Source organism: Nymphalis io, chromosome 22 (genome assembly GCF_905147045.1).
Source record: "Nymphalis io chromosome 22, ilAglIoxx1.1, whole genome shotgun sequence".
NCBI classification, from domain to species: Eukaryota; Metazoa; Arthropoda; class Insecta; order Lepidoptera; family Nymphalidae; genus Nymphalis; species Nymphalis io.
Window position 1 is genome coordinate 6,373,169 of NC_065909.1, and position 26,866 is coordinate 6,400,034.

General features: G+C 34.2%; 1 protein-coding gene across 1 annotated transcript in view; it reads right to left on the minus strand.

The window, feature by feature from the left end:
- Positions 1 to 818: 818 nt before the first annotated feature.
- Positions 819 to 26,866, minus strand: part of LOC126777295 (inactive dipeptidyl peptidase 10) — a 200,993-nt gene continuing 174,945 nt past the window's right edge. Inside the window, exons 7-19 of the mRNA XM_050500307.1 lie at positions 24,996 to 25,138; positions 18,257 to 18,399; positions 12,375 to 12,498; positions 11,879 to 12,114; positions 10,022 to 10,142; positions 8,898 to 9,033; positions 5,888 to 6,060; positions 4,845 to 4,987; positions 4,335 to 4,526; positions 3,843 to 4,000; positions 3,044 to 3,255; positions 1,934 to 2,109; positions 819 to 1,422 (exon numbers count right to left, since the gene is read on the minus strand). Coding sequence (XP_050356264.1) covers positions 1,966 to 2,109; positions 3,044 to 3,255; positions 3,843 to 4,000; positions 4,335 to 4,526; positions 4,845 to 4,987; positions 5,888 to 6,060; positions 8,898 to 9,033; positions 10,022 to 10,142; positions 11,879 to 12,114; positions 12,375 to 12,498; positions 18,257 to 18,399; positions 24,996 to 25,138 — 1,925 coding nt within the window. The 3' untranslated portion in view covers positions 819 to 1,422; positions 1,934 to 1,965. The remainder of the gene's footprint in view (positions 1,423 to 1,933; positions 2,110 to 3,043; positions 3,256 to 3,842; positions 4,001 to 4,334; positions 4,527 to 4,844; positions 4,988 to 5,887; positions 6,061 to 8,897; positions 9,034 to 10,021; positions 10,143 to 11,878; positions 12,115 to 12,374; positions 12,499 to 18,256; positions 18,400 to 24,995; positions 25,139 to 26,866) is intronic.

The following is a 26,866-nucleotide window of genomic DNA, read 5'->3' on the forward strand; positions in this document are numbered from 1 at the left end:
TTATACATTACATTCATTGAGGGTCTTTAGCTGACAGCTTGTGTAGCTGGAGACCACGATTAGGGCAACTCTACCGAGACTATGGACAAAGGAATTAAAAATTAAAGCAGAGTGAATCGCGAATATTTATTTAATAGAAGCACAAAGTGCTATCCTTATAAACGTGGTCAAAACCCGATTTATAACATTTAAAATGTACAATATACATCGCAAAAATTTTAAGTTTCATGCATGTGTAGATAATTTGCGTTATTCCGCAAATATAATGATTATTATAAAAATTGTCATACATTGCGGAATAATGCAAAATATTATTTATAATAAGAAAATAAGTACAAAAACGAATTTTCGGCGACTAAAAATGCAAATATAATACACGCTATTTATTTTCTAAACTAAAGTTAAATTATTAAAGTAACGTTTTTAATTATTTAAATAAAATTCTACGTTTTTAGCTGTATATTCATGTTAGCATTTGGTGATTATTTGATTGTTTATTTTTATTTTAAATGAAATTTCATCGATTTAGAAAAAAATGAAAAGAAAGAATTGGCCCGAAAGTGGAATCTAAATTTAATAGATAGTTAAAATAAAAAGTAGTTAAATAATCATTAAGGCGTTATGGCCTCAAGACCCTTTCACTTTTTTATTTACAAGATTAATTACACTTGAAAAAACAAAACCCATTATAATTTGTTTGACAGTTCATATCTGGTTTTGATGAATTTCAGGATCAAAAAAGGAATGAGAACTTGAAATAATATTTTTATGTCAAATTTTAATAAATGTATGTTCAAATATAAATAATATTTATTTTCTTTTAACACAAACACAACAATCGCATATTTTATACACGAAGTTTGTGCGTTCGAAAATCGAATTGTATTTTAATTATTTCTGGAGTTTTCTGCGTCATCGAATACTTGATACAGATACGCAAACTGAAACTTCCTAATTATTTATTAAATAATTTAGATGCTTAAAGAGTTTTTATAACTGAATTGACCATTGCATATATCATTTTAATAAGACAATATTAGCAATGAACGGTAGAAATGTAATCCTTATAACTAAACTAATCATTTTTTCTTTCAATTTTCAACATCATTCGCGATTTCACACAACACAATTATTGTTTGCATTTATTGGTAACTGTTTCTTGTGCGTTTCTATATACCAATCACACACACTCGTATGCACCTCAAATATACTTTCGCGTAGGGGTCCGTTAATTAAAAGCTTTTAATAGAATTCAATCATACAATTTACACAATCACAATTATTTATAACTACGTATCACATGCATATTTGATGTGTATGAAATTGTCCATTTGGCAGTAAATATCGAATGGGATATGGAAATAATTGTACTACAGATTTTAATAAAGTCTTCTCTGTCGGTTTCTACTTCATTGTAATTACCTGTAATAACATATACAGTATTATATTTTCGAATTTAATCTAGGGAAGAACGTCAGCCGGGAAAATGGATTTGAGGGTAACCTCAGGAATATGTCAAATAATTAAAAAGGATCAAATTGTCTATGGTTTCATTCTACTTTAGATTATTACAGTACGCCACAAGGCTACGTATATGCAATTGTACAGTGTCTATGCCGGATAACTCTGTAATAATTAACACGTAAGTAAGTGGATAGTTAAACGAAAAAGACAAAGGATATATAGTGACAATAATATTTACTCTCACTCATCGCCAACCAAAGAGGTTCTCCTTTTTTTAATAATATACTAACATCATCGTTTTCTCTAATATATATTTCATATTTAACCGATTTTAAAACGATATAGAGAGTATATCGTTTTAAACCGGCCCCAGAGGCGTAAGATATCGGATGATTAGCATTGTGCCAATAAAAAAGGGCAATTTTAGGTAGTGAAATAATTATTATTGAATAAAAAAATTGAAATATACCAAGAGTACAACTCCTCATCCCTCCACGAGTCTCAGTCGAGGTTACCGCCATTTCGCAGTCCGGCCTTCGTCTCTGGTGGCACTTGTTTCTTGAAACAGTCGTCTAGGAACGAGGACATTGTGCGGTATAGGTGTTTCTTAACGCCCTCTAGGCTGTGACCTTCGTCTGGGTAAATCTAAAGAACACGATATTAAATAAATTTTAAATAAAGTTTTTATTTAGCAAACTACAAACTATGATTCATATTATCATCAAGTGCCATGGAAACTTCTAATTTCGTTGTCTAAATAAAACCAGAATAGACAATAGTTAAACTTATAGTTAATTTTAAGGGGTCAAGATAAGTACCGTCTATTAAGTAATTTTGTAGCTCTGGAACAATGGCTTGTATTGCCGTGTTGTGTGAGCGAATTAATCTAACGAGTAAAAGAGACATCGATTTAAATACCAATTTTGGTGAAGCATTGGATGCTTAAGAAATTGCTAATTTAATAATGTTACCTAATACGAAAAAACGGTATGTGTAATGATAAAACCGGTCTACTAAATTTATTTAATCTGTAAAATCATATAATACGGTTTGTAGCATTGGTTTATGTTATTCATTACTGTCCCGTTCCTTAACGTTGCTAGTGCAAAATTATTTACACAGTAACGAATCTAATATAAAATAGGAAAAAAACGAGTCTAAATTAAACATATTCGGACTCTAAATATACAATATCTTTTATATATGTATAATATGAGAAGTTTATCCTAGAAGTCTTCTTTTCTGTATAATTTAAAATATTCTTATTTGGTTACGTTGTAATGAAAATTATAATTGAAAACAAATAAATTATTATTATCTTATATAATGTTTCATTAATATTGAGTCGTGAATAATGTACAAAAAAACATTGTTTGTCTGACAAAGAAATAAATTATAAATGTCGTATTACAATACTAAATAATATATTTATTAATGTAGATTTATTAGATTATTTGTTTATGCTATATATATATATATAGCAAAATGTATATATAGCATAATGTATAAATATATGATTTTACACATCACAACATTTAACAATGACGTAATTTTTTAAAGTATACTGACTGAGTATTACCTGCTGTCTAAACGTGCTTCCCTGGTCAGACAACGCTCTCGCTAGCGCCATCGTCTGCTGTACGTGCACATTATCGTCTGCAGTGCCGTGTACTAATAGCAACATTTTATCTTGAAGTGCTGCGGCTTGCTTGGTAACGTCAGCGTCCGCGTAACCTCGGTAATTACCAGTTGCGTTCGGGAAGCCCATGTACCGTTCTGAATAAGCTGATGCTGTGATAAAAAGGTTAGCAATTCGTATTTTCGTGTCATAATTATCGTGGTTTTTCAATAACTTTTTTTATAGAATAGGTAGGTGGACGGGCAAATGGGCTGATGGTAAGTGGTCACCGCCTCCCATCCCTGATATCGCCAATGTGCCAACAACCTTGGGAATTAAGGTGTATCTCACTCACCCTTCAAACCGGAACACAACAATACTAAGTACTGTTGTTTTGCGAAAGAATATCTGATGAGTGGGTGGTACCTACAAAGACGAGCCCAACTACCAAGTAAGATTTTAATGTTGCCAACATAACATTGAATATGAATAGGCAATTTCAATTGAGTATTTAAATATTAACAATATGGGTGCAAACAACTGGTATGATTAAAAACATTATCATTATCATCATCAGCAAATGTAATCCAGTGCTGGACATTAGCTTCTCCCAAGGTGCGTCAAAGCTGCTATGTACCGCAGTCGTCCTGATTCGTTGCGTGGTCTCGTCACGTTATATAATACTATCTTATCTTAACAAAATTCATATATTGTTAAATAAAGAAGGAAATAATCATTTGAACTCGTTTTCCATACTTACCATAGTACCGCCACCTAATGATGGGTGTGATTGCGACCCCGCAGTGGAAAACACGCAACGGACTTGCAAGCGCCAGCGCCGCAAGGAACCCGCCGTGCGCGCGACCCCACACCGCTACACGACGCGCGTCAATAAAATGTAGCGAGTCGCGGAGATATCTATAAAAAAAAGATAGTATTTATATTTATATTGTTTAAAAATTCCTTGCATTTAATCATGAAGGTCTGATATAAAATCAGGTATTTCAAGAAAAGAACAGGAATTATGTGTCGAATGTAATTGACGCAATAAAGTGAGAAAACAAAACTGTTTTGTTATTAATGTATGCCAATTTATAGTAGGAAAAATATGAATATATATTTTAATCCATTTTAATTTTAAAGATTTGATTAATAGGTTCAATGTGGTCGCTTTTTTTCAAAAGACCCCTCAATATTTTTTTATAAATATGATGTAGTAATTTAAATATATAAGAGAATTCTAAGGACATACTCTGCAACTTCTAACTGGTCTTTTAGTTCAACAGTTCCCAGACGCCTATGCAGTGTATGATGTGCTGCAAGGCCTCGTCCGCCCGCACCTCTTGCGTCTACTGAAGCCAATATAGCTCCAGCGCCTGCTGCTAATGAGCCCCAGTCGAGAGACCACTGCTCTGTTACTAGCTGAGTTCCTGGTGCTCCGTTTCTAAATGCAATAAAATGATAACAATGTACCTTCCAATTATAATTTCTGAAAGTTCATCGTTCAGCGATTCGTTATAAGCGCAAATTTTAATCGCTTACAAATTGGCATAGTTTTATGAATTGATAAAGATTTAAAAAAATTCCTTCACAGTATTGTCTAAAGCAACCTTACGTAAGGTTGCTTTAGACAATACTGTGACATTTATGAGCAAACACTAAGTGTAGTTAATAGACGTAGTTTGTGTCATAATCGTTACTAGTTTACTCAATAAATAAATCAACAAGCACTAAAGTATATTTCTTTTAAATTGAAACTTACACTTTCATAACTAATGGATATTTTGTTACTTCATCCTCCCTCAAGCCAGGAGGAAGAAGGAGACGTACTCGAGCTGCTTGACCACTTGATAGTTGCACGGAGAACGTTCGTGGTGTTGGTAATGCTATGACTGATAGCTTTTCCTATAGAAGAAAAAGGGGTGGTAATAATATAATAAAGTTAAAGCTAACTAAAGCGAAGTAATTATACAAGTTTTTTTTTAATTAATATATTATTGATATTGACAGTGCATTGCTTTGAATATTTACTTGTCTTGGATATGGGACCACCTATACTGAATTTACCGTCTAATCTCCTCCATATATATATATATCTATCCATCTCTATATATATATATATATATATATATATATATATATATATATATATAATATACTTCCATATAATCAAACCATATTTAATCTTAGATAAGAAACTTATTCAATTCTAATAAAATAAAAAGATTACAATGTAAAACCCAATAACGAAACAAACGTAATCGCAAGATCAAGTTGCTTTTTAACACAAGTTAAATGAAAGCGCCATTTACTACTTCAAACAAGAATATCAAAACGCGAAACCATAAAACGTCAATCTGTCGACGCTATTTAAATTGTTCCATCAGTAAAACGTACCCACAAAGGGAATAAAATTTAGAATCAGAATGCATATCGATCAAGCCGTGAATACATAGTGGATGTAACGCCAATTTTCGAAATATCAAATTGTTGAATTTATTTTTATACAAGAATAAAAAAGATAGACGGATTTATTTAAAGCGATTCAACATTTGCGACCGTTTAAATATTGAATGTATTGTTTGGACAAAATTTTGTATGTTTGAATTTAGAAATTTCGTTCGAAATGCAAATAATATTTAGGCGAAAGCAATATCAAATGATACATGATTCGATATCTGATCAAAAATATATAGATATTAAAAGTAATACACAATACGAGCACAAAAATACAAACAATCACACAAATGTAACTTTTGTCTCGTAAAATGAATTTTGAATATTTTAAAATAAGAAAACTAGTACCTTTACTGCTGTGTTATTTTCCAGATGCATCAAGAGACGAGGCTCTGGTAATGAGATCTTGTGTAAGCTAGACGTCGGTACACCTGGGCCCAAGCATTCGAGTACGAAGTACGTTGAAGACGGACTGAAGTGAGCGTCGTGGAACAGGCATGGTAGATTTTGAGGTATATTTTCTACAAATAAACGTCAGTGTTAAATAATATAATATATATCCATTGATAATAACAATTAAAAACACGTAATATGTCCACACCGAAAACAAGAAAAAAAAATCATTAACTTTATATAATTATTTATTTTAGATATACTTTTTTATTTTATTACGTATTTTATTATATAATAATAATTATATAGTACAAAAATAAAGGTTGGTCCATGAGTAAATTACACTCAAATGAAATTCTGTGAAAATGATAAATCAGTAAATTGGGTTAAAATTTAAATATGATATTTACACGATTTTAACTAGGAGTTAAGTCTTTAATACGATTACAGTGTATTATAAAATTATTTTCATAACTATTTCTCGTAAGTATCATTTACACTGTCGTAGTGTAAACTAGCTTTTGTTATTATCGAACGCTTTGACTATGTCTGAGAAACGGTTTTAAGGGAGTGGTTGGGAGTTGTGGTAGAAGATGCTTAAGAGAGCAAGCGGTGCAAATATAGGTTTCTAGCTTAAAATTATATATTGGAGTTCTTTCCATTTTCATATTTAGAATTTGGTGTATTAGTAAAAAATCAACTATTTAAAATCTATTACTGCCTCTTTTCCACGCAGTCATTTTGTATTTTAGTTAATCATTAATTTAAATTAATATCACATGTATTTCAAAAGTCGAGATGGTCCAGTGGTAAGAACGCGTGAATCTTAACCGATGATCGTGGGTTCAATTTGTGATTATAATTCATCTCGTGCTTTACGGTGAAGGAAACATCGTGAGAAAACCTGTATGTGTCTAATTTCACTGAAATTCTGCCTCATGTGTATTCCACTAACCCGCGTTGGCAGCGTGGTGGAAGCTCCAAACCTCCTCAAAAAGGGAGAGGAGGCCTTTAACCCAGCAGTGGTACATTCACAGGTTGTTACGGTGATATTTCAAATGTAATGTTATATAGTAAACTTATTTTTATATAAATAAATACTTCGTAAATGAATGTAAATTGAATAAATGAATTGAATGGTTTCTAATACAATAATCCTTTAAAATAACGCTGAAGTTCCTCAATAAATTCGACTGCTGTATCTGAAGCGTGCCGAACTTTGTCGTGACAACTTTATTAAATATAGTTTCGGGTACGTGACAGACTCAGGGCACTCATACAATATCGTCCTGCACCTGTTGGCATGGTATAAATGCATTTCTGATCCGCGCCAAAATTCCTTGAAGTTTATAACTAGTAGCAGTTTGTGACGATTGTTCAAAGCAACAGAAATGACGTGCATTCACTTACGTTATTAGCGTTGAGTTTCATTCTATTTGAAAATAAACGTAATTTGACTAGATTTTTTTTATTATAAAATTTAGGTAGATAGGCGTCAGCTGATGGTAAGCGTTCACCCCTCTTATGGATATCGGTTGTGTAAATCACCTTAATCATTATATATAACGCCAATGAGTCTTCATTAATGGAACTAAATTCTACGTTCCTTGTGCTTGTTCACATGTTCGTCTGTGCACAAGCTTGATATACGAAGGGTATATCTAGTTTAAGTTAGTAAAGAAGTTGTGTTATTAAGGAGCTCACTTAACCTTCACTACTTAGTACTGGGTAGTACAAATTATTGCAATTTTTCAATAAAATAATTGATGACTGGTTTCTACTCAGTTGGGTTTGCACCTTTTCCTACTAACCAAGCGCACGCGTGACTACTTTTAGATTTACTGATGATGTTCGAATTTGTTACAATCTACATCCAAACGTATATATGTATAGCAATTTTTATTTTTTTAACGCTGGAAAAACGCGCTTCCCCCACGGAAGCCCCACGGAAGGAATGTGGGACTCGCCGGTGTCCAAGGCGCCGAGTGCGCCGAACATCGGAATACCCACTAAAAAACCAGCGGTACCCTTCCCGTCTTAACGTGGTGCGCCACGGGATCGCTTTCGCATACTAAATATGTATAGCCTATTCCAACCATAGGAGGAGAATAAATTAACAAATAAACAAGTTTGACATCGAATTGACGCGATATCATTGGTCAAGATCTTGAATAATCTGTGATTATCAACACTATGGATTTATTAGAAAATTACATTTTTAATAATCGTGAATTTGTAATCGGAACTTTGGAAGTTAAATTAATGTTAATAAAATAAAATAGTGGTAATAACAAGTTAAGTGGAATAGTGTTGTATTATAAATAAAGATAAATTAATCACGAACTGTTTGTAATGCATAATACAGCAAAGCTATTAGCAAATTGCATGGAATATGCAAATCTAAGATTTGTTTATCTTTACTCCTTCGTTGATTTGAATAGGGTATAGTATTGTTGTCGGTTGAAAGGTTGAGTGAGCCAGAAAGGCACATTTGACGTGACATCTTAGTTTCGAATTAGATGACGCATTGGTGATATAAGGAATGGTTAGTATTTGTTACAGCATTAATATCTATTGTCGGCCTGATGGTAAGTGGTGACCACTTAACATCAGCCCATGGCTAACCTGCCCGTTCACCTGCATATATTGTAAAGAAAAATAAGTCTTACAAATAGTGCAGGATAAGAGACTTTTATACTGTACAGGATTATATAAATGATAGAAGAGCTTGGAGTTGTATGCTTCGATGTTTATACGGAATATATAAATATAATTGTATATAATTATTACACGTAATATTTTTAATGGTAAAAGGAATAACTATTAAATGTCTTGCTTATAGATAGAATATACATTCCGGACCGGTCGCAGCTTTATATTAAAATTGTAAAATGGCGATTCAAAAGTACTTCTGAGAGCCAACTTGTAAAAAATATGTTTTAACTTTGATATTAATTTGACTTGCCAGGTTGTTTTTTTTTCTTCTTCTTCGATGGAGCTGGAGACGTAGCTGGGAGTTCCTCGTCCCAGTCATTGTCCCAAGTGCTGTCGCCTGATGATGCGAGGTTTCCGTAAAACTCTAGATTGATTGCAGGCGACGGCTATAGGAAATGTTTGAATTCATTACTCACACAGCTATGATATTGTTATTTGGGTTTAATTTGCACTTTAATAGAAAAAAATATAATTGGAAAGGATAGACGAGATTGCATGTATCTGTATGACAACTGTCGATTAGTTAATTTTAGTTATAAGAATATTTGTATTCAAAATATTGGTTTGTGTATTTAAATTATTGTTGGCAAATACAAAGATGTATTATGTAAGATTCTTTAAGTATATAAAGAATATCAATAAATAATACAGTGGGAAATGGATGGAAATACATAAGTATCAATTTGAAAAATACTCTTTAAAAATACAACCTTTTTAGTATTGAATAGAAAAGAAAAAATAAATAATAATAAAAATATCCTGGGATATTTTTCTCACACGGCCATCTGATCCCAAATTAAGCTCATACAAAGCTTGTGCTATGGAAACCAGACAACTGATATACTACATATACTACTTTTCTTTTGTAAATAAAATACATACTTATATAGATAATTACACCCAGACTCAGGACAAACAGACATGTTCATGCACACAAATGTCTGTCCTGGGAATGTGGGAATCGAACCCACAACCTTCGGCGTGAAAGGCAAGTATCTACCAACTACGCCAACCAGCTCGTGAATAAAGAAGTTTTTTAAATTCGGAAGCAATACTGTTATTAATACGAAGTAAAATTCTTTGTATTACAAGTATATCTAAGGTTTTATCACAATAAACATGGCCTCTTTAAGAAATATAAACCTTTTCTTAAAAAGGTATTTAATGGTATTTAAGATGTTATGTCTCTTAAGTAAAATTACCTTGCCTTACTTATTCTTCAAACCAGAACACATCAACACAAAAAATTTCTCATCATGATCTGAGAATATAAGAACAACAAAGACAACAAAGTCGAGCCAATACAAAGGCCCACCGGCAACATTGTATTTTAGCTTGAGATTTGACTAAGAAAAAAAAATATTAAAAAAGTACCTGTGAATTACAAGTCACACAATATGGTAATTTCTGCGGCGTGCCGGGACGAGGCGCCTCCGATGACACTCTATACAAGTGCTGCTGCCCTGGTTTACCTTCTGGTATGCCTAAATAATATCTGCAAATAAAATAAGTCCTTACTATTTTCGTTAATTTAGTTTGCCTTTTGAAGTAATGTCATTGATATCTATTGCTTATAAACAAGTGAAATTGTTTTAATAATAAAAGAATAACCTACTCGTATTACTAACTGCAGAGTCTGCAGATACCGAGGTGCTAGGGCAATTATTACTTTTATTATATAGGTTTTGTTTTTTTTTAGTCAAGACATTCACCTCCTACCTCCGTGTGTAGGAAAGTTTGGTTCTATGTGCACCTTAACTGTGTATGTGTGTTTATGTTTATTTGTTTGCGCAATTATTCTCTACAATATTTTCTGTCAATTGGGAATAACAGCCGAACCGAAATCGGTCAGGCGTATAATGGGGATTCAGTTTCAAATGAATCCTGTTTGTACTTCAGTACACTATGTATCTTGAATATAATGACTGTTTTATAACCATTATCTTGACCGATTTTTATACGATATAATATCGTAAACTGTAAACGTCGTCTATAGCTTTATTTCACAATCGTAATTATGTAGTATTTTATTATAACGACAGTCGAACGGCTTCAAATAATTTGTTCGCTATTTTTATCTAAGCAAATTATATTCTTAAGAAAAGTTAACTGGTAATATAAATAAAATCGAAAAGAGGAAAATTGTTGATTGTATCGTAATTTAATGTAATTCTTAAAAAATATCTTATTATGGAAATGGAGGGCTAATATTTATCATCGGCGAAAAAGCGAGCCGAGAAAAATGTTGCTATTACCTGAGCAACGATATACAGGAATAATATTTGAAACGGGCAGCATTACAGCTACCTTATCTTATGTTATAGATAATTTTGAAGATTTCTCGTTTGTAATTCTAATATTTCAAAAAAAAATCTGTTTGTCCTGAGTCTGGGTGTAATTATCTATATAAGCATGTATTTACAAAAGAAAAGTAGTATATGTAGTATATCAGTAGTCTGGTTTCCATAGTACAAAGCTTTGCTTTGTTTGGAATCAGACGGCCATGTGTGGATAATGTACCAGGATATTATATGTAACAGGATATTATAAATAAATTCAGCATGAAGAACGGAAATGAGTACATAATATTTTTTAAGGCCTTTTCTGCTTAATTTAACAGTCCAAAAAACCTCAAAGATACGCTGAGATGATAATAAGGCGGTCCTTATATGTAGGGAACAAATTATCATTTTTTATAAAAATAACTACATTTTTAATACACTTTTATAAGCTTGACCTGTATGTATCTATGTATCGATATCTTTCAATGTTATTTTCACCATCTTCAAAAGTCCGATGAACTATTCAAAATTAAAAAAATAATTTTATAATTTTGTCTTATTATCCATTTAATCTAGAGATCCTGGCCGTCTAGGCTTCCAGATCTCGAGATTTACAAAATAAAAATAAAAACAACTGGTATTTCACAAGTTGCCTACGTAACGTATTTTTAGTTTATTAAAAGTATTATGCACTACACTTATGAAGAAAGATTAAAACGATTTTATAATTATATAAGTAGAAATATTAAAAAAAAAATGTTCTTTATTTAATGAAAGTAATAACTATGACATTATTATTATAATTATTTATAATCTCAGGATATAACTAAAATTAAGCAAATAACGGGCACTATTTTTTTATTCGGACGATTGGCACTCCAACTCACCTTTTTTAGAATGTTTAAATTTCTAGTTTATTTCAGAAAAATACTAAGCACGCATAACTTACATATGTTGGTTCGCGTGGTCCCATGCCAATAGTTTAACTACATCAAAACTTCCATGTGTGAGTGGTAATGCTCTTGGTCCATGTGCATTGTGTTCGGCGCGCACTACATGTCGGAAGAGTCCAGCAGGGCCATCTCGCACTGGGGCCAATGTTACAAGGGCGCCGCCCCCTGACGACCATAACGGTGCTGGAGCAGATTCGACCCAGGCTTCTGTTCCCGAAAATACTCGGTACACCTATTGATTAAAAAAAAATAAGAGTCAAGGAAATTTGAATAAATTGAAATGAGAATGGTAACCAAAATCTTTAAATATTTTAATAATTTATTTAAGATACGGGGTTGCCATGTAAAAAAATAAGTAATATTTTGTGCTATAAATACTATTCATAAAACCAATAACAGTAGTTTTTTCAAACGTTTTTATGATCAATAAATATAAATACTTAATACAAATAAAATTTTACTACCAGGAGCTCATAAACTAATATCACTAACCTCTTGACAATACCACATAGGGCTTTTACACACTGACACCACAGACAAGTTCTGTACGCGTGTGAGCCATACTACGCACACCTCCGTGAGAGATACCCATTGCGCGCTTGTGAAATAGTAGTCCCTGGGAAAACATAAAAGGAATCAGATATGAAAAATAAATTTAAATATTGTACAGTCTTGTTATTTGTGTTGCGTTTAATATGAATGTGCCTTTTTATATACTAAAATAACGTAATCATAAAATTTTACGTTTTAACTGGATTTTTTTGTTACATAAATGATTATATTTAGACAAACGATTATATATCTTTTAACTAGCGAGATACGTAGGAATTATGGATAGCAAATACTAATAAAACTGTAATTAACTTTAGTTCGATACAAAAATGTTTTGAAGTTACATTTAAAAAGAGAACTATAAAAATGTACCCTTTCGTCGTATTAAAAAAAAAGAACTTACAGAGTTCCTCCTCGAAAAATTTGAGAGTATTTTTTAAATACGAAGTATTCTTTTATTTGGAATCTCTCGATGTCGCGTAAAGTTGGAAAACATTTTTAGAAGCAATTTTCAGTGTCGAAACATTTTTTATTTCATTTACTAACTTTAATTAATATTCGCAACCGGAAAATTTTATTTTCGTTTTAACGACAACTTTTTTTTTTTTGCATTGTTGTTACTACAAGCGATGGGAAGAAACTGAATAAATTTTACATATAGTTGATTCCAATGACAGGACTAAAAGTAAATAAAGAACGCTGCCCTTGAATTAACATGACACTATATCTTTGGTTTTCATTGTAGATTCATAATTTTTTAATGTCAGCGAAGTTGTTATCGAAATATTGGAAATGAAATAAAAGTGGATATGAATAGTTAAGTAGAATAGTGATGTATTATCGATTAAGATTGATCAAGAACAGTCTGCGATGCATAATAAACCGTAACAGCCAATGAATGTCCCACTGCTGGGCTAAAGGCCTCCTCTCCTCATTTTGAGGAGAAGGTTTGGAGCTTTTTCCACCACGCTGCTCCAATGCGGGTTGGTGGAATACACATGTGGCAGAATTTCAGTCAAATTAGACACATGCAGGTTTCTTCACGATGTTTTCCTTCACCGTAAAGCACGAGATGAATTATAATCACAAATTAAGCACATGAAAATTCAGTGGTGCTTGCCCGGGCTTGAACCCACGATCATCGGTTAAGATTCACGCGTTCTTACCACTGGGCCATCTCGGCATAATAAAGCAGAGCTACATATTATCAAACCACATGGAATATGTAAATCTTTGGTGTGATTATCTTTACTCCTGCAATTGGAATATTGTATAGGAGTGAGAGATAAATAATTTTATGAATGAATAAAGTACATGCAGTCATTTGACTGCCCGTCGTATTTGTATGCGGCTAAATTTTACCATCTTTCTAGTGTTAATAGGATTTTTAATTTTATAAGCCGCTTGTAAAATATTAATGTTTTAAGTTTTAATAAAATTCAAAAGTAGGAAACTGTATTTTGATAATACTGTCTATTGTTAGAAATACGGTTAAACCGTACAAAACTTCGTCGAACTAACAAAGAGTTTGCTAATGGGGTTGGACGCTGTTTAAATCTTCCACTTGTCTGCTCGCTACAAATTTTATATTTTCCACAAATATATTTCAGAAAAAAAGTCAGGTCAATAAATTTGTAAAATAATGTATTCTAATATTAGAAATGCGAAAGTAACTGAACCACTGAACTGTGGTAATGACATTTGGTACGCAGCAAGCTTTAACCTTAAGAACGGACATAGGATATTTATATCTTACACCTACTTAGCATTGAGGTCTTCCGGTTTGAGGGTAAGTAAGCCAGTAACTACAAGGGACATAATATCTTAGTTCTCGATGTTGGTGGTGCATTGGCGATATATAGAACAGTTAATATTTATTACAGTGCCAATGTCTATAGCCGATGTTGACCTTTTACCATCACGTAGCCCATTTACCCGTCCGCCTATTTTATTAAAAAATAAAATAAAATGTAGAAACTTTTCAAAAGACATTTTAGACACAATATCGACCGATATGGTCGTTTGAAAATTCACAAACATGATGATTGATAGACATTCATTGATCACGTGACTTTTAAATTCCTAATATTTTTTGTAATCATAGAGCCGGATGCTGATTGGCCCGCTTCGTTTTGGAACTGCTAAGCAAGATGTGACTTCTCAATTAGTTATAAGTCTCTAATTTATTTTAAATTAAAAAGGTCAATAAATTACAGTGAGTTAATAAAAAGCACATGAAAATTCAGTGGTGCTTGCCCGGGCTTGAATCCACGATCATCGATTAAGATTCATGCGTTTTAACCACTAGATCATCTCGGCTTTTTTTAATTAAATTAAGGAGGAACAAAATGTCTACGATGTTGTTTTTAAGTAACGATTTACCGCTTAATGTCCTAACGGTATTGCTTACCTTATATTGTTTTTTTTAAAGAATATTAGTAATTCCCGTTTATAAGGAAATTACTAACACCCTTACTTTCCCTTTCAATTATGCGTAAAGCTTGTGTTAGGAGTCGAGACAACAATAGTCTAAGGGGTCAGAATCGAACCTGTGACATTTACATCGCCAGGCAAACCATTGCGCTATTGACGCTTTAATTATATTTAATTAGTACCTAAACAATATTGCAGCATAATTAATAATATTAATAAGATAATAAATCAAACATTCACTCCATATTGCGAGTCGTAATAAAAAAAGAAATTGATATATAATGGAGATATCTCGACTATATTATGTACAAGCCGCTTGTTACAATTATTTTTCTTTATTATCACTAATTATACGCTTGTTTAATAGCAAAGCTAATTCAATTTATGTAAATCCGAATAGCTAATCCATACAATAAATCTTTGAATTTGAAATAAATGAGTATTACGATAATCTCCGGATTATAACTGGAATTTAATTCTCATTATTAATTCCAGATTAAATTAATTACGTTGTCAATATGTACATAAGTAACTCTATTAGATCAACGAGGCAGTCCGGATATAGTTAGATATGGCTAGATATAAGGCCACAGTTACCGAGGTTCTGGGTTCAAAATCCCAGGGCGGGCGGATAAAAAGTTATTGGCATTTTCTGTCGACAAATTCTCAGTAAGAGAAAGTATGTATGGTAGATTTATGACAATCAATAAGTAAGTGTAACGCTTCTATATCGAATAAAGATTTTTGATTTTGACTTTGACGTTGCTCCCGTACCTCGAAAAGCAAGTAAAGTCGTTGGTCCTGAACTCTTTTCGGTTGTATCGGGTTTGCTGTCCCTTCAGATTATGAGAGTGAGGGAAAAGAGAGTGCACATGTGTATGTGCCGCACACTTATGCACTATAATATGTCCCGCGCAGTTGGCTAGTTTTCATCAAGAATGAAACGAGTTTACCATCATCTGAGGATATCATCACATAAATAGAGATCTTATTTAGTTGTTTTACTGGTTGATCTATTAGTGCGCCTTGGGGCCGACTCGTATGCCGTGACGTCAAACGACATGACGTTTTCTTATGCCGTCTCCTTCTTCGTTGCAAATTATTACTATAAAACTAATAAAAAAATATTTCTTAGGAACGAAACTCAATTTTTTCATTGATTTATTTATCTTTTATTATAAACTATTTAATGGTTTTACATTTATGGGCGTCCCTTGAAATGTGGCCGACATTTTAAATTATTTAGTTATTTGTGTTAGAGGATATTAAATTAATCAAATAAATTATTATTACTATAATGAATAAACCAATCATATTTTTTGTCATTTCTTGTGTTTTAATGAATATTTGATTAAAACGTGCTTATAATTGACTAGCTGATCCGTGCCCACTTCGTTGGGCGGTAAACATTTTTACTAGTGATAAAATTATGATTGTGGTTCGGTTAGTACTTAGTTCTATGATTTATTTCCTGACTGCCAAAAGTCGCGTTGGCAGAATACTAATAAAATTGTCTCGCGTATTTGATATTTTAAATTATCTCTTAAACTATGCTACCAAAAAACAAAATACTGTAAAAAACGAATTTTATCTAAATAAAATTTCTTGGTAATAAGGCAATTTATTTTTAAATAGATTGACGTGTTGTATATGAAAAAAAAACAGAATAGAAATATCACTCAATTGATTACGACACGGTCGCAGTTCCATACCTATGTCGTATTATTTCTTTAACCATTCGTCCAAATTAAAGACAGTAAAAGGAAAAGTCTTTTGTTAAATAACACTTGAGACGATAAGTTTAGTTATTTTCATAAGAATTCATAATTGTTGATAATTTGACCAATAAACATGACCTTATGATTTAAATTGTTTTTTTTATATAATAACTACTTCTTCTGACTTAAATATTAAAGTTAGACATGTACTGTAGCTGACTTTTTTGTACGCATTATCAAGCTCTACAACTTTTCTCTAGAACTCAATCATATATCTCTCATCGTTAAGGCAGCGTTCCTAAGAAACCTTTTCGTTCGACCGTTTTTTTTTCCGATTTACTTTACAAATCCGACAACCACGAAAAATCCTTTTCATTTTTCGGGTTAATATATAGCCTATGACACTCACAAATAATGTGGCTTTCTATTCGTAAAATAATTTTCAAAATCGGTTCAGTAGATCTAGAGATTACCCCCTATAACCTCACAAACTGTACCTCTTAATAATATTATATAGATAGAACTGTAGTTGGATACTAATGCCAGTCATTAGGGATTTGTCACAAACTGTACACTAAAGAGATAAATGCACCGAATCTGGTGAAATATTTGTATCAATGTAAAAGCTATTTATCTTCGAAAAGTTTATTCTGTAGCGAGTTCTCCTCTTTGTTTAAATGAAAAACAATGATATGTACTCTGTATTGAGTTTTTGACTATCTTCTGAAAATATATGCTTAATATTTGGCTTTTTTTAATTTGTGGATTTCGGTCTTTTTTTAAAAATAATAATATAATTGTTTCTTTAAATAAAACACCTTTTTAAAGATTAATAACAGCACAAAATACTATTATTGATTTAAACTTTAAGCCAATCTATAATATATTATATGTGGAAAGGGCTTTATGAATGCATTTATTTTCTTTTATTTATTAAATCATGTCTGTTTTTAACAATTGCCAATTCTTATTTTACCATCCAGTTTAGTGTGCACCTTCTGATAGGAGTGCAAACGAAAATAATCCAAAGGGTCATCAGGGATTGTGTTGTCTTTCACTTCGCTAAGCAGCCGAGTAAATGTTGAACTATTGACGATATAACTTGAAACGCTTTCCGTGGCATTTACTATTAGTCAATATACTTAAATACTTTTGTTTGCTTTTAATCGTATTTAAATGTTCTCAGATATTTTTATTTTATTCATTTTATACCAATCATGTGATAATTTTATACTTGTTTATATCTTTCCTATTTTTTATAAATATTTTAATTTTTAAAATTATTATTTTTGTTAATTCGAAATGTTGATATATTTTGCAACACCCATAATTTTGGAGACACTTGGTTTATATAACGTTATGTTTAAAGACTCAATTGTATTTTATTAGTGTACTTCTTCTTGGTGTTGATATATATAATATTAGAATAAAAGGAAATGAACCAAGCTAAGCTAGGTAGAACAAACAGATTGTGTAAAATCAGGGAAGTTTTTGTTAATATTGTGTTTGGCAGTAAAAAAACCCGGTGATAACTAATACTATCTGCTATGTGATATGAACTCGTGATATTAACTTGCAATAATCCTTCTCTTTGCTTGACACTTGGAAAGTAATAGGATGTTTGTATGTTTGTTTGTTTTGTTAATAGGAGATGACATGAAGAGCACTGACCCTTCTTCAAGTATGATTTTCGGTGGAGTAAGGTGTCTCGTTCTTATGTGCTTCGGGTCTGCTATATCAGCCACAGTCAGCTTCACGATCGGGTTGTTAGTGCCTGGCTTAGGGTACCTCACGCTTCTGATCTCCGGATAAGTCTAAAACAAAAAAAATATATTAATGAAACGAAATAATAATTAAATTGAATTTGTCTTTTTACGATATTAAATCTCTTATTAATAAACGTTATAATGGTTGCCGTGGAGTACCGGCTTAGAATAGTACTCCCCCAATCTCATCCCGTGGGTGTCGTAAGAGGCGACTGAGGGACGGGGAAAAGGGGGGATGGGCAGCAGCGTCCCCCCTCCCATAAACATCTTACCCCCTACTGCGCTCGCCAACACGCCTGCCCAGCGCGGCGAGTATGGGTAAACCCCTCCCTTAATGGCAGATGCGCCCAAAAAAAGGCCCCCAGTTACCGGCAAGCCCGCTAGGCCCGACCAAGGTAGCGGTCGCGGTATCGGCAGGGCAGGGGGTGCTAAGAATCACCGGTTCACGGCAGGCTACCGTATAAAACGACTGAAAATGGCAACGTATAATGGACGCTCGATGAGGCTGGACCATCACCTCGCCGAATTAGAAGTAGAGTTAAGTCATATAAACTGGCATATACTGGGGTTATCTGAAGTCCGAAGACAGGGGGAGGACACGATAACTCTAGAGTCCGGTAACTTACTCTACTTCCGCGAAGGTGATAACCTCTCCCAGGGTGGTGTCGGTTTTCTAGTCAAAAAGGATCTCATTAGCAGCATTGTGGAAATCAGTAGTGTGTCGAACCGGGTAGCGTACCTTGTCCTAAAACTTTCCGACAGGTACTCCCTGAAGGTCGTACAGGTATTTGCGCCAAATTCGACATACTCTGATGATGTGGTCGAAGCGATGTACGAGGACATCGCAAAGGCCCTCAACGACACCTCGAAGGCCCACTACAATGTTGTTATGGGAGACTTTAATGCTAAACTGGGACTACAAGATAGCGGTGAATCGAAAGTCGGTCCGACTTTCGATTCACCGCTAAGTCGGACCTTACGGCTTGGGCTGCAGAAATCACAGGGGGCAAATGCTGGTAAACTTTCTCGAAGCGCAGGGGCTTTTTTTGATGAATTCTTTCTTTCAAAAGAAGCCTCAGAGGAGGTGGACCTGGCGAAGCCCCGATAACGTGACAAGGAACGAGATAGACTTTATCATTTCGAATAAAAGGCACATATTTAGAGATGTTTCAGTGATCAACAGGTTTAATACCGGAAGTGATCACCGCTTGGTTCGAGGCACTCTAAATATCAACTTAAAAGCCGAAAGATCGAGAATAATGAGGTCTACTCTCCGACCTACCATGCTCCAAGCTGCTCAAGGCTCCGAAAAGTTCCAAATGGAACTTCAAAATCAATTCACCGCGTTGGAAGCCATAAGCAGCATTGATGAGAGAACCGACACGCTGGTCAAAATACTGCAAAACACATCCCGCAAGTGTTTTCCGCCACAGAGAAGAGACAACGCACCAAAACTCTCTGCTGAGACACTCGAGCTCATGAGAAAACGACGAGAACTACCATAGTTTTTGTCAGATAAGGCCTTAAACCGAACAATAAAAACGCTGACGCGACGCGATCTCCGACGCTCCAATACCCGTGCCATCAAGGCTGCGATTGAGCAAAATCGGGGATCGAAAGTGTTCGCTCGCAAGTTTGGGAGGCCGCGTCTGACAAAACTTAAAACTGAAAATGGTGGGGTCGTTACCTCTAGGCCTGAGATTATCGGAGAAGTAGAGAGGTTTTATGGGCAGTTGTTCTCTTCAAGATCGGATAAACCCGTGGGAATCAGTATTGATGACCAGCGCGCCCCTCTTATGCGCCATTACTCCGAGGAGCTCCCGGTCGTTGACCAAGGAGAGATTAGGGCGGCTCTAGAACAGCTTAAAAACAACAAAGCTCCGGGAGATGACGGAATCACAACAGAGTTGCTTAAGGCAGGCGGGACTCTGGTCCTGAAAGAGCTAGCAAGCCTCTTTAATTCCGTCATCCAACATGGCAAGACCCCGGAAACGTGGAGCGGGAGTGAGGTGGTACTGTTTTTCAAGAAAGGTGATAAAACCCTCTTGAAAAACTACAGACCAATCTCCCTCCTGAGTCACGTGTATAAGCTGTTCTCAAGAGTCGTCACGAACCGTCTCGCCAGACGACTTGACGAGTTCCAGCCCCCAGAGCAAGCCGGCTTTCGATCAGGCTACAGCACCGTGGACCACATCCATACTGTTCGGCAGATTGTGCAGAAGACCGAAGAGTACAATCAGCCGCTGTGTATGGCATTTGTGGACTACGAGAAAGCCTTCGACTCCATCGAAACCTGGGCAGTGCTCGACTCATTGCAGAGATGTCATATCGATTGGAGATATATCGAGGTACTGAGATGTCTGTACAACGCCGCTACAATGACTGTCCACATCCAGGACTGTAAGACGAAGGCGATCCAACTGCGCAGAGGGGTGAGACAGGGGGATGTAATATCCCCGAAACTGTTCACCAACGCGTTGGAAGACGTTTTCAAAACGCTGGATTGGACTAGGTATGGAGTCAATGTAAACGGCGAGTACATCTCACACCTTCGATTTGCCGACGATATCGTCATCATAGCAGAGTCGCTGGAACAACTCACCGAAATGCTGCGTAGCCTAGGCGAGTCTTCCCGGTGTGTCGGTCTCTGTATGAACTTGGACAAGACCAAGGTCATGTTCAATAGGCATGTCGTGCCGGGACCGATATACGTCGAGGGGAAACCTCTCGAAGTTGTTAGTGAATATACCTACCTAGGACAGATAATACAAGTCGGTAGGAACAACTTCGAGAAGGAAGCCGATCGAAGAATTCGCTTGGGATGGGCAGCATTTGGCAACCTTCGTCAAGTCCTCAAGTCGTCTATACCGCAATGTTTGAAGACGAAAGTCTTCAACCAATGCGTCTTACCTGCCATGACATACGGTGCCGAAACGTGGACACTAACTGCGGGACTAGTCCACAAATTCAAAGTCGCTCAGCGTGCTATGGAGCGAGCTATGCTCGGAGTATCTTTGAAGGATAAGATCAGAAATGAGATTATCCGGAAAAGAACCGGAGTCACCGACATAGCTTGCAAAATTAGCAGGCTGAAGTGGCAGTGGGCTGGTCACGTATGTCGTAGGACCGATGGCCGTTGGAGCAGACGAGTCCTAGAGTGGAGACCGCGAATCGGCAAGCGCAGCGTAGGGCGCCCTCCAGCCAGGTGGACCGACGACCTTAAGAAGGTGGCGGGCACCAACTGGATGCGGAAGGCGGAGGACAGGGAGCTTTGGCGCACCTTGGGAGAGGCCTATGTTCAGCAGTGGACAACGATTGGCTGTTGATTGATTGATTGATTGATTGATAATGGTTATACAATGCTTTGTCTTCTTCTAACAACTGCTGATAGAAAAAGATATATATCAGTCTTACAATTTTTGCTAAGCAAAATAATTCAAACGTTGAAATGTTTAATAAAGTAGGTAATAAGTAGAATATAATTAAATTTTTGGCTCAGCTGGGTCTTATTTATTCATCTATAATGTGTTTTTTGCTATTTAAATTACTTTTAATTTTTTTTGTCAAATTGTACAATAATTTATTATAGCTTATAGATGGAATTTTTTAGTTTCTTTTAATTGACTTCTTTTAAGTAACATTTTTCCAATGTTAACTTTATTAACATTTAGATCTTTGTTCGATCGCTCTTGTGAATCTTAGATATCGAAATAGTTTTTTGATTGCGTCTTGTAAACCCTCTTCATTCTCGGGATAATATGCTAATATTGTTGAATAAGGATCTCATTATGTACAGTTTATATAATTTAAAACATAATATATATAAAAGAAAAAAAATTATTGGGTTAAATCGTGTATATAATAAACAAGTCTCGCTCGGTAATCACGCGACCAGCCAAACACATTTATCATACAAATTCAATTATATTTCATCGCGTGCGCTAAACGAGAAAATTCAAAGAAAACGTCGTGAATTGATTATACACGAGATATAATTTATTAGGAGCTTGAAATTTTATGTATCTAGGCTTGGTCGATTAATTGTTTACTTTAATTTTTGATTGATTTAGCTTTGAATAAGGTTTTAACATGAAGTTTTTATTCATAAATATCTTCAACATTAAATTGGGAATGATTCTTATTTGGGCGCCAAGTGTTACGAATCAAGTAAGTAAAACCCATAACTCATTTAATTAATTGTGAGACAAATGAATATGGAATTGTAGGACTATTCTGTAAGAAAATTTTACTATCGAACGGCCATTCAAACGCGACCAAAGTGGAAACACAATGGAAATTTCCCGCCTACGTATGAAGCGCTTTGAATATACATTCATAATTCGCACTGCGAAACTGTGGAATGCTTTGGCTGAGTCCGTATTTCCTGATAGGTACAATGTTGGTGTCATCAAATCCAGAGTAAACAGGTTTCTTATAGGCAAGCGTGCTACATCCTAGACCGTGTCGATGCTTAACATCAGGCAAGTCAACGGTCAAACGCTGGCCTATTAAGTGTAAAAAAAAGAAACTTATAGGAGAAAACGGTCGCCACAAAGTGATATGCGACATAGACAAAGTCGGTTGTAATCACGAGTGCGTAATGAAGTTATTTCTTACAGAATAGCACAGCAGGGATTAGACCGCGTGAATATTAACTAATTAATGCGAGATCCAATCCACTCAAGCACCATATTTTAAATAAGCTCAAATTGCGTTTTTAATTCATTTCCGTGAAATGAAAGTTTGTTTTTAAAAAGATATTATTTTATATGCTATATTTGGTATATTCTTACATTTATCAATCCATTTCGATTAGGAAATATTGAAAATATACATAATCTCAAGCCCGTAACGCGGCGATATCGTTTATCAAATATGCCGTGACTAGAAATACTGAATAAAGAAAATGTAAGTTCCTAATGTAAGGTCCTAATGTAAGTTTCGCGTTCTTGTAATATTATAAAAAGTATTTTTCTTTCACTATGTGATAATTATCTCAAAACGATTATATCATTCAATAATAGCTATTATTATAGCCAGACAACTAAGTAATCAAATATCGGATTGTAAGAATTGCTTGTATCTCATATTTGACATGACATGACAGTTCTCCTTGTTGGGCGCAACGATATTATCTCTTGTTTTGTTTATATTTCCAGCTGTATCCGTTCCAGGTTCTTGGTGATGGTTATCCAGTACGTGGCTTGTGAGTATCGTAATGCCGAAAGTTTTTGTTGTAATCTTCATATCGTCACAAAACATGTCCAAATCGCCGCATTCGACTCTCAAAAATATTATGAGTGACACGATAGGTAACAATTATTAGTTCATTGCGAACTTTTGTCAAGTTTCGTTAAGCCTACTGCCCGTCGTAGTATCTTCGTTTCATTTGTGTGCAGCTTCTGTTTGTCAATTTCCTAGTCTATTTCTTGTCTATTTCAAAAGACAAGTTATACATTCAGTGAATTTTTAAATCGGTTATTACACATACTGCTAAAGATTTTTTTTTCATCATAATATATATTTTTAAATTAATATCTCTTATATATTTTTTTCTTTTTATATGTATAGCGATTTTTAAAACCTATTTTTCGAAGATAGCATTAGGGCAATACAATTTGAGCATGATCTTCTGAATTTTGTAGCATAATACGGTGAGTTTACTTTGCAAAATTAAATTGGCTCGCTATCCATGTAATATCTGAAGCGTATAAGTGTATGCTAACATCGTCCATGTAATAAATGGAATATAAAACCTATATTGTTCTACAATTACACAGAGACAGTCAACGTTATTCCATTGTTAAAGACAGAAAAAAGAAATATTCTACGAGATGAATTATCTATTTGCCTATCGAGATTGCAAGTCGAATAATAAAAATGTGCTTAAATTAATTTAATTTTTTTATTTATTTACTTGTAACTTTATCACTATGTTTAATACTAAAAATGTTATATATCTGATATTTTTTATATATTTTACCGAATTAGATGGCTCTTATCAACGACGACGACGACGACGAAATCTTGGGATACACGTCAGTGCTTCATTTGTCCATAAAACGTTCGATAGACCTTCAAGGGTCAACAGTAAAACTAGGAAAAAAAAGAAGTGCAAGGTCATTGTGTAATATGTTGTACTTGTATAGTCACGTACTAGTGCTTCCATCCACGGTCCAACAACGACTGACTCCTTTCTGCTCGGGTCGGTATTTATATACGATCGTTGGCATAGTAACGGAGACAAACCAATGAGCTTGTAGGGTAGTTTATTAATACTGGCATACACTACAGTCATAATATAATTATTCTTACATCGTTGCCTCACTTAAGCAAGAGGTGATTATTGTATTAAATTTTAAATTGTAATTGTTTTTTTCTTAATATATTGTGTTTAAGAATTTCGTCTTCAAGTTTTGCGAGTTGTTAGGTATAACATCGGACAGATTATAAATCCTGCTAAGTCAATTTTTTATACATTTTTTAATACTGCCTATGACTTTATACGTAACGTAACGTTTTTTTTTAATTAGAAACGAACTAAGTGGTATTAACGAGATGATATCATTTTTTATGGGTAAGATTGCATCGCAAAACTTTTTTATTTCTTATTAAAAAAAAAAATAGTAATTTTTATCACTTACCTTAGCTGGATCATCAGTATCCAATGCAGCTCCGTACCATGGGTACTTCTGTTCGTGGACTAAAGTGTCGTTGAAGGTCGCGTACAGGACCATGTGACCATCACCTGACATCCATAGCGCTGACCTTGAGTTGAGAATTTCGACTGTAAAAAGAAATAGTTATATAATATCTCAAAAAGTTCTTTTATTTAAAGATTACGTTTATAGAAGTTTATATAGTATTAGTAAAAACAGCTCTATGATAATCCACTGCTGGGAAAAAGCTTTCTTCACTCCTCTAGTAAGCTTTTAGAGTTAATTTCACTACGCAGTTACAGTTTGAGTTGGTGGATATAATGCGTATAAATCATTTGATAGAATTAAGTACTTTGAAAATTGGTGATTTGATCATTGGTGCTTTCCTGGGCGTGAACCGCTGCATTCGATAAAAATTGACGTGTTTTAACCACTGAGCCTTCTCAGGTCGAATCAGTGTCAGTGTCAAATGAAATTCTGCCATGGTTTTCCATCAAAACACTTACGGATATCGTGGTAGATTAAAATTCAAAACCTTCTCTTCTTATCTAAAAGTTTTTTCTCTCTCTCTACTTGAGAAGAAGAAGACTTTTGCTTAGCCTTAGAGCATTTACAGGCGATTTTTACTTAATTTTAAATTATTTATTTGTAAACTTTAATTATTGCATCTAAAACTTGTAAAACATACTTTATCCATTTTACGTTTTATTAAGACTCCGTTCGGTTACCTTTCAATGTAAATCAATGTTCTACATATTTAAAGTTAACGGATCACTTTTTTTAAAATACAGGAAAAGCGTTTCAAATTAATGGAAAGAGCACTAGCTTTGCTACCTAGCCTCACCAAATTCTTCGTACAAACGCAAATATATCGAGCTTTGAGCTGCCTGATATTGAAATTTAAATTTTATCGTTAACTATTTTGAGTCTATTTTCCAATGACGCTAGTATGAACTTTCCTTTTCAGACGTTGATTAATTTTTCATGGCTGTAGAATTGTGAGCCATTACTTCTTTTGTTCGTACTCGGTCAGAAGGGAAGTTATTGAATGAAATTGTAGGAGTATTCACTAGAGGGCCAATAATATTGTTTATTTGGCATTGGCGTTCATTTAGGTAATGTGTGAGCAGTTAGGCATTCAGCGTAAATACATCCAATACCTTTATATTTTTAGACGTCTTGCTTCGCGAGGTTTTACCCGCGTTAATCGTTATTCTCCACCCATTTGGGTCGTAGTGTGATGTTATATTATAGGCTATAGTTATAAACTATATAATGTAGTAATAACTAACGAATTTTTTAATTTTTCGCTCTTATACCAATTTAAGTAGATAGGTCATGTTTTAATTGGAATAATCGTACGAACTATAGTTTGTTCAGAGAAGAAAGTTACTACAGTAGTCTAGGTGGTGGTCAGTATCAGCAAAAAACATCGATGAAAACTCAATAAATAACTAAAAAGGAAACCCAATTGATAAACTCCTTCGTTTTCTAAGTCGGCTACACGTAATCAATCATTTTATTTATGAACATTGTTTATCTAATGTTTAGTTAAACACTGATCTCTCTTTCTGTCAACATTGATTCGACATTCGATAGAAGAGGACGCATTGTTTAACTAATCATCTTTTAAGCAACATTATCAATATTTATAGGTAAAGTCGTAAGTTACGAAGTAATCTTAATTGTATTGTATGAAATCAGAGAGTTTCGCATCGCTACTTGTTTAAAACTAATTATATATATGTATATGAGTTTTACAACTTCCGAAACAGTATTCAAATGGATTATATCGACTTGAGAATAAGCTTCGCAGATTTATTAATCTAACTTAAGCATTAGCATTCCAAGCCCAA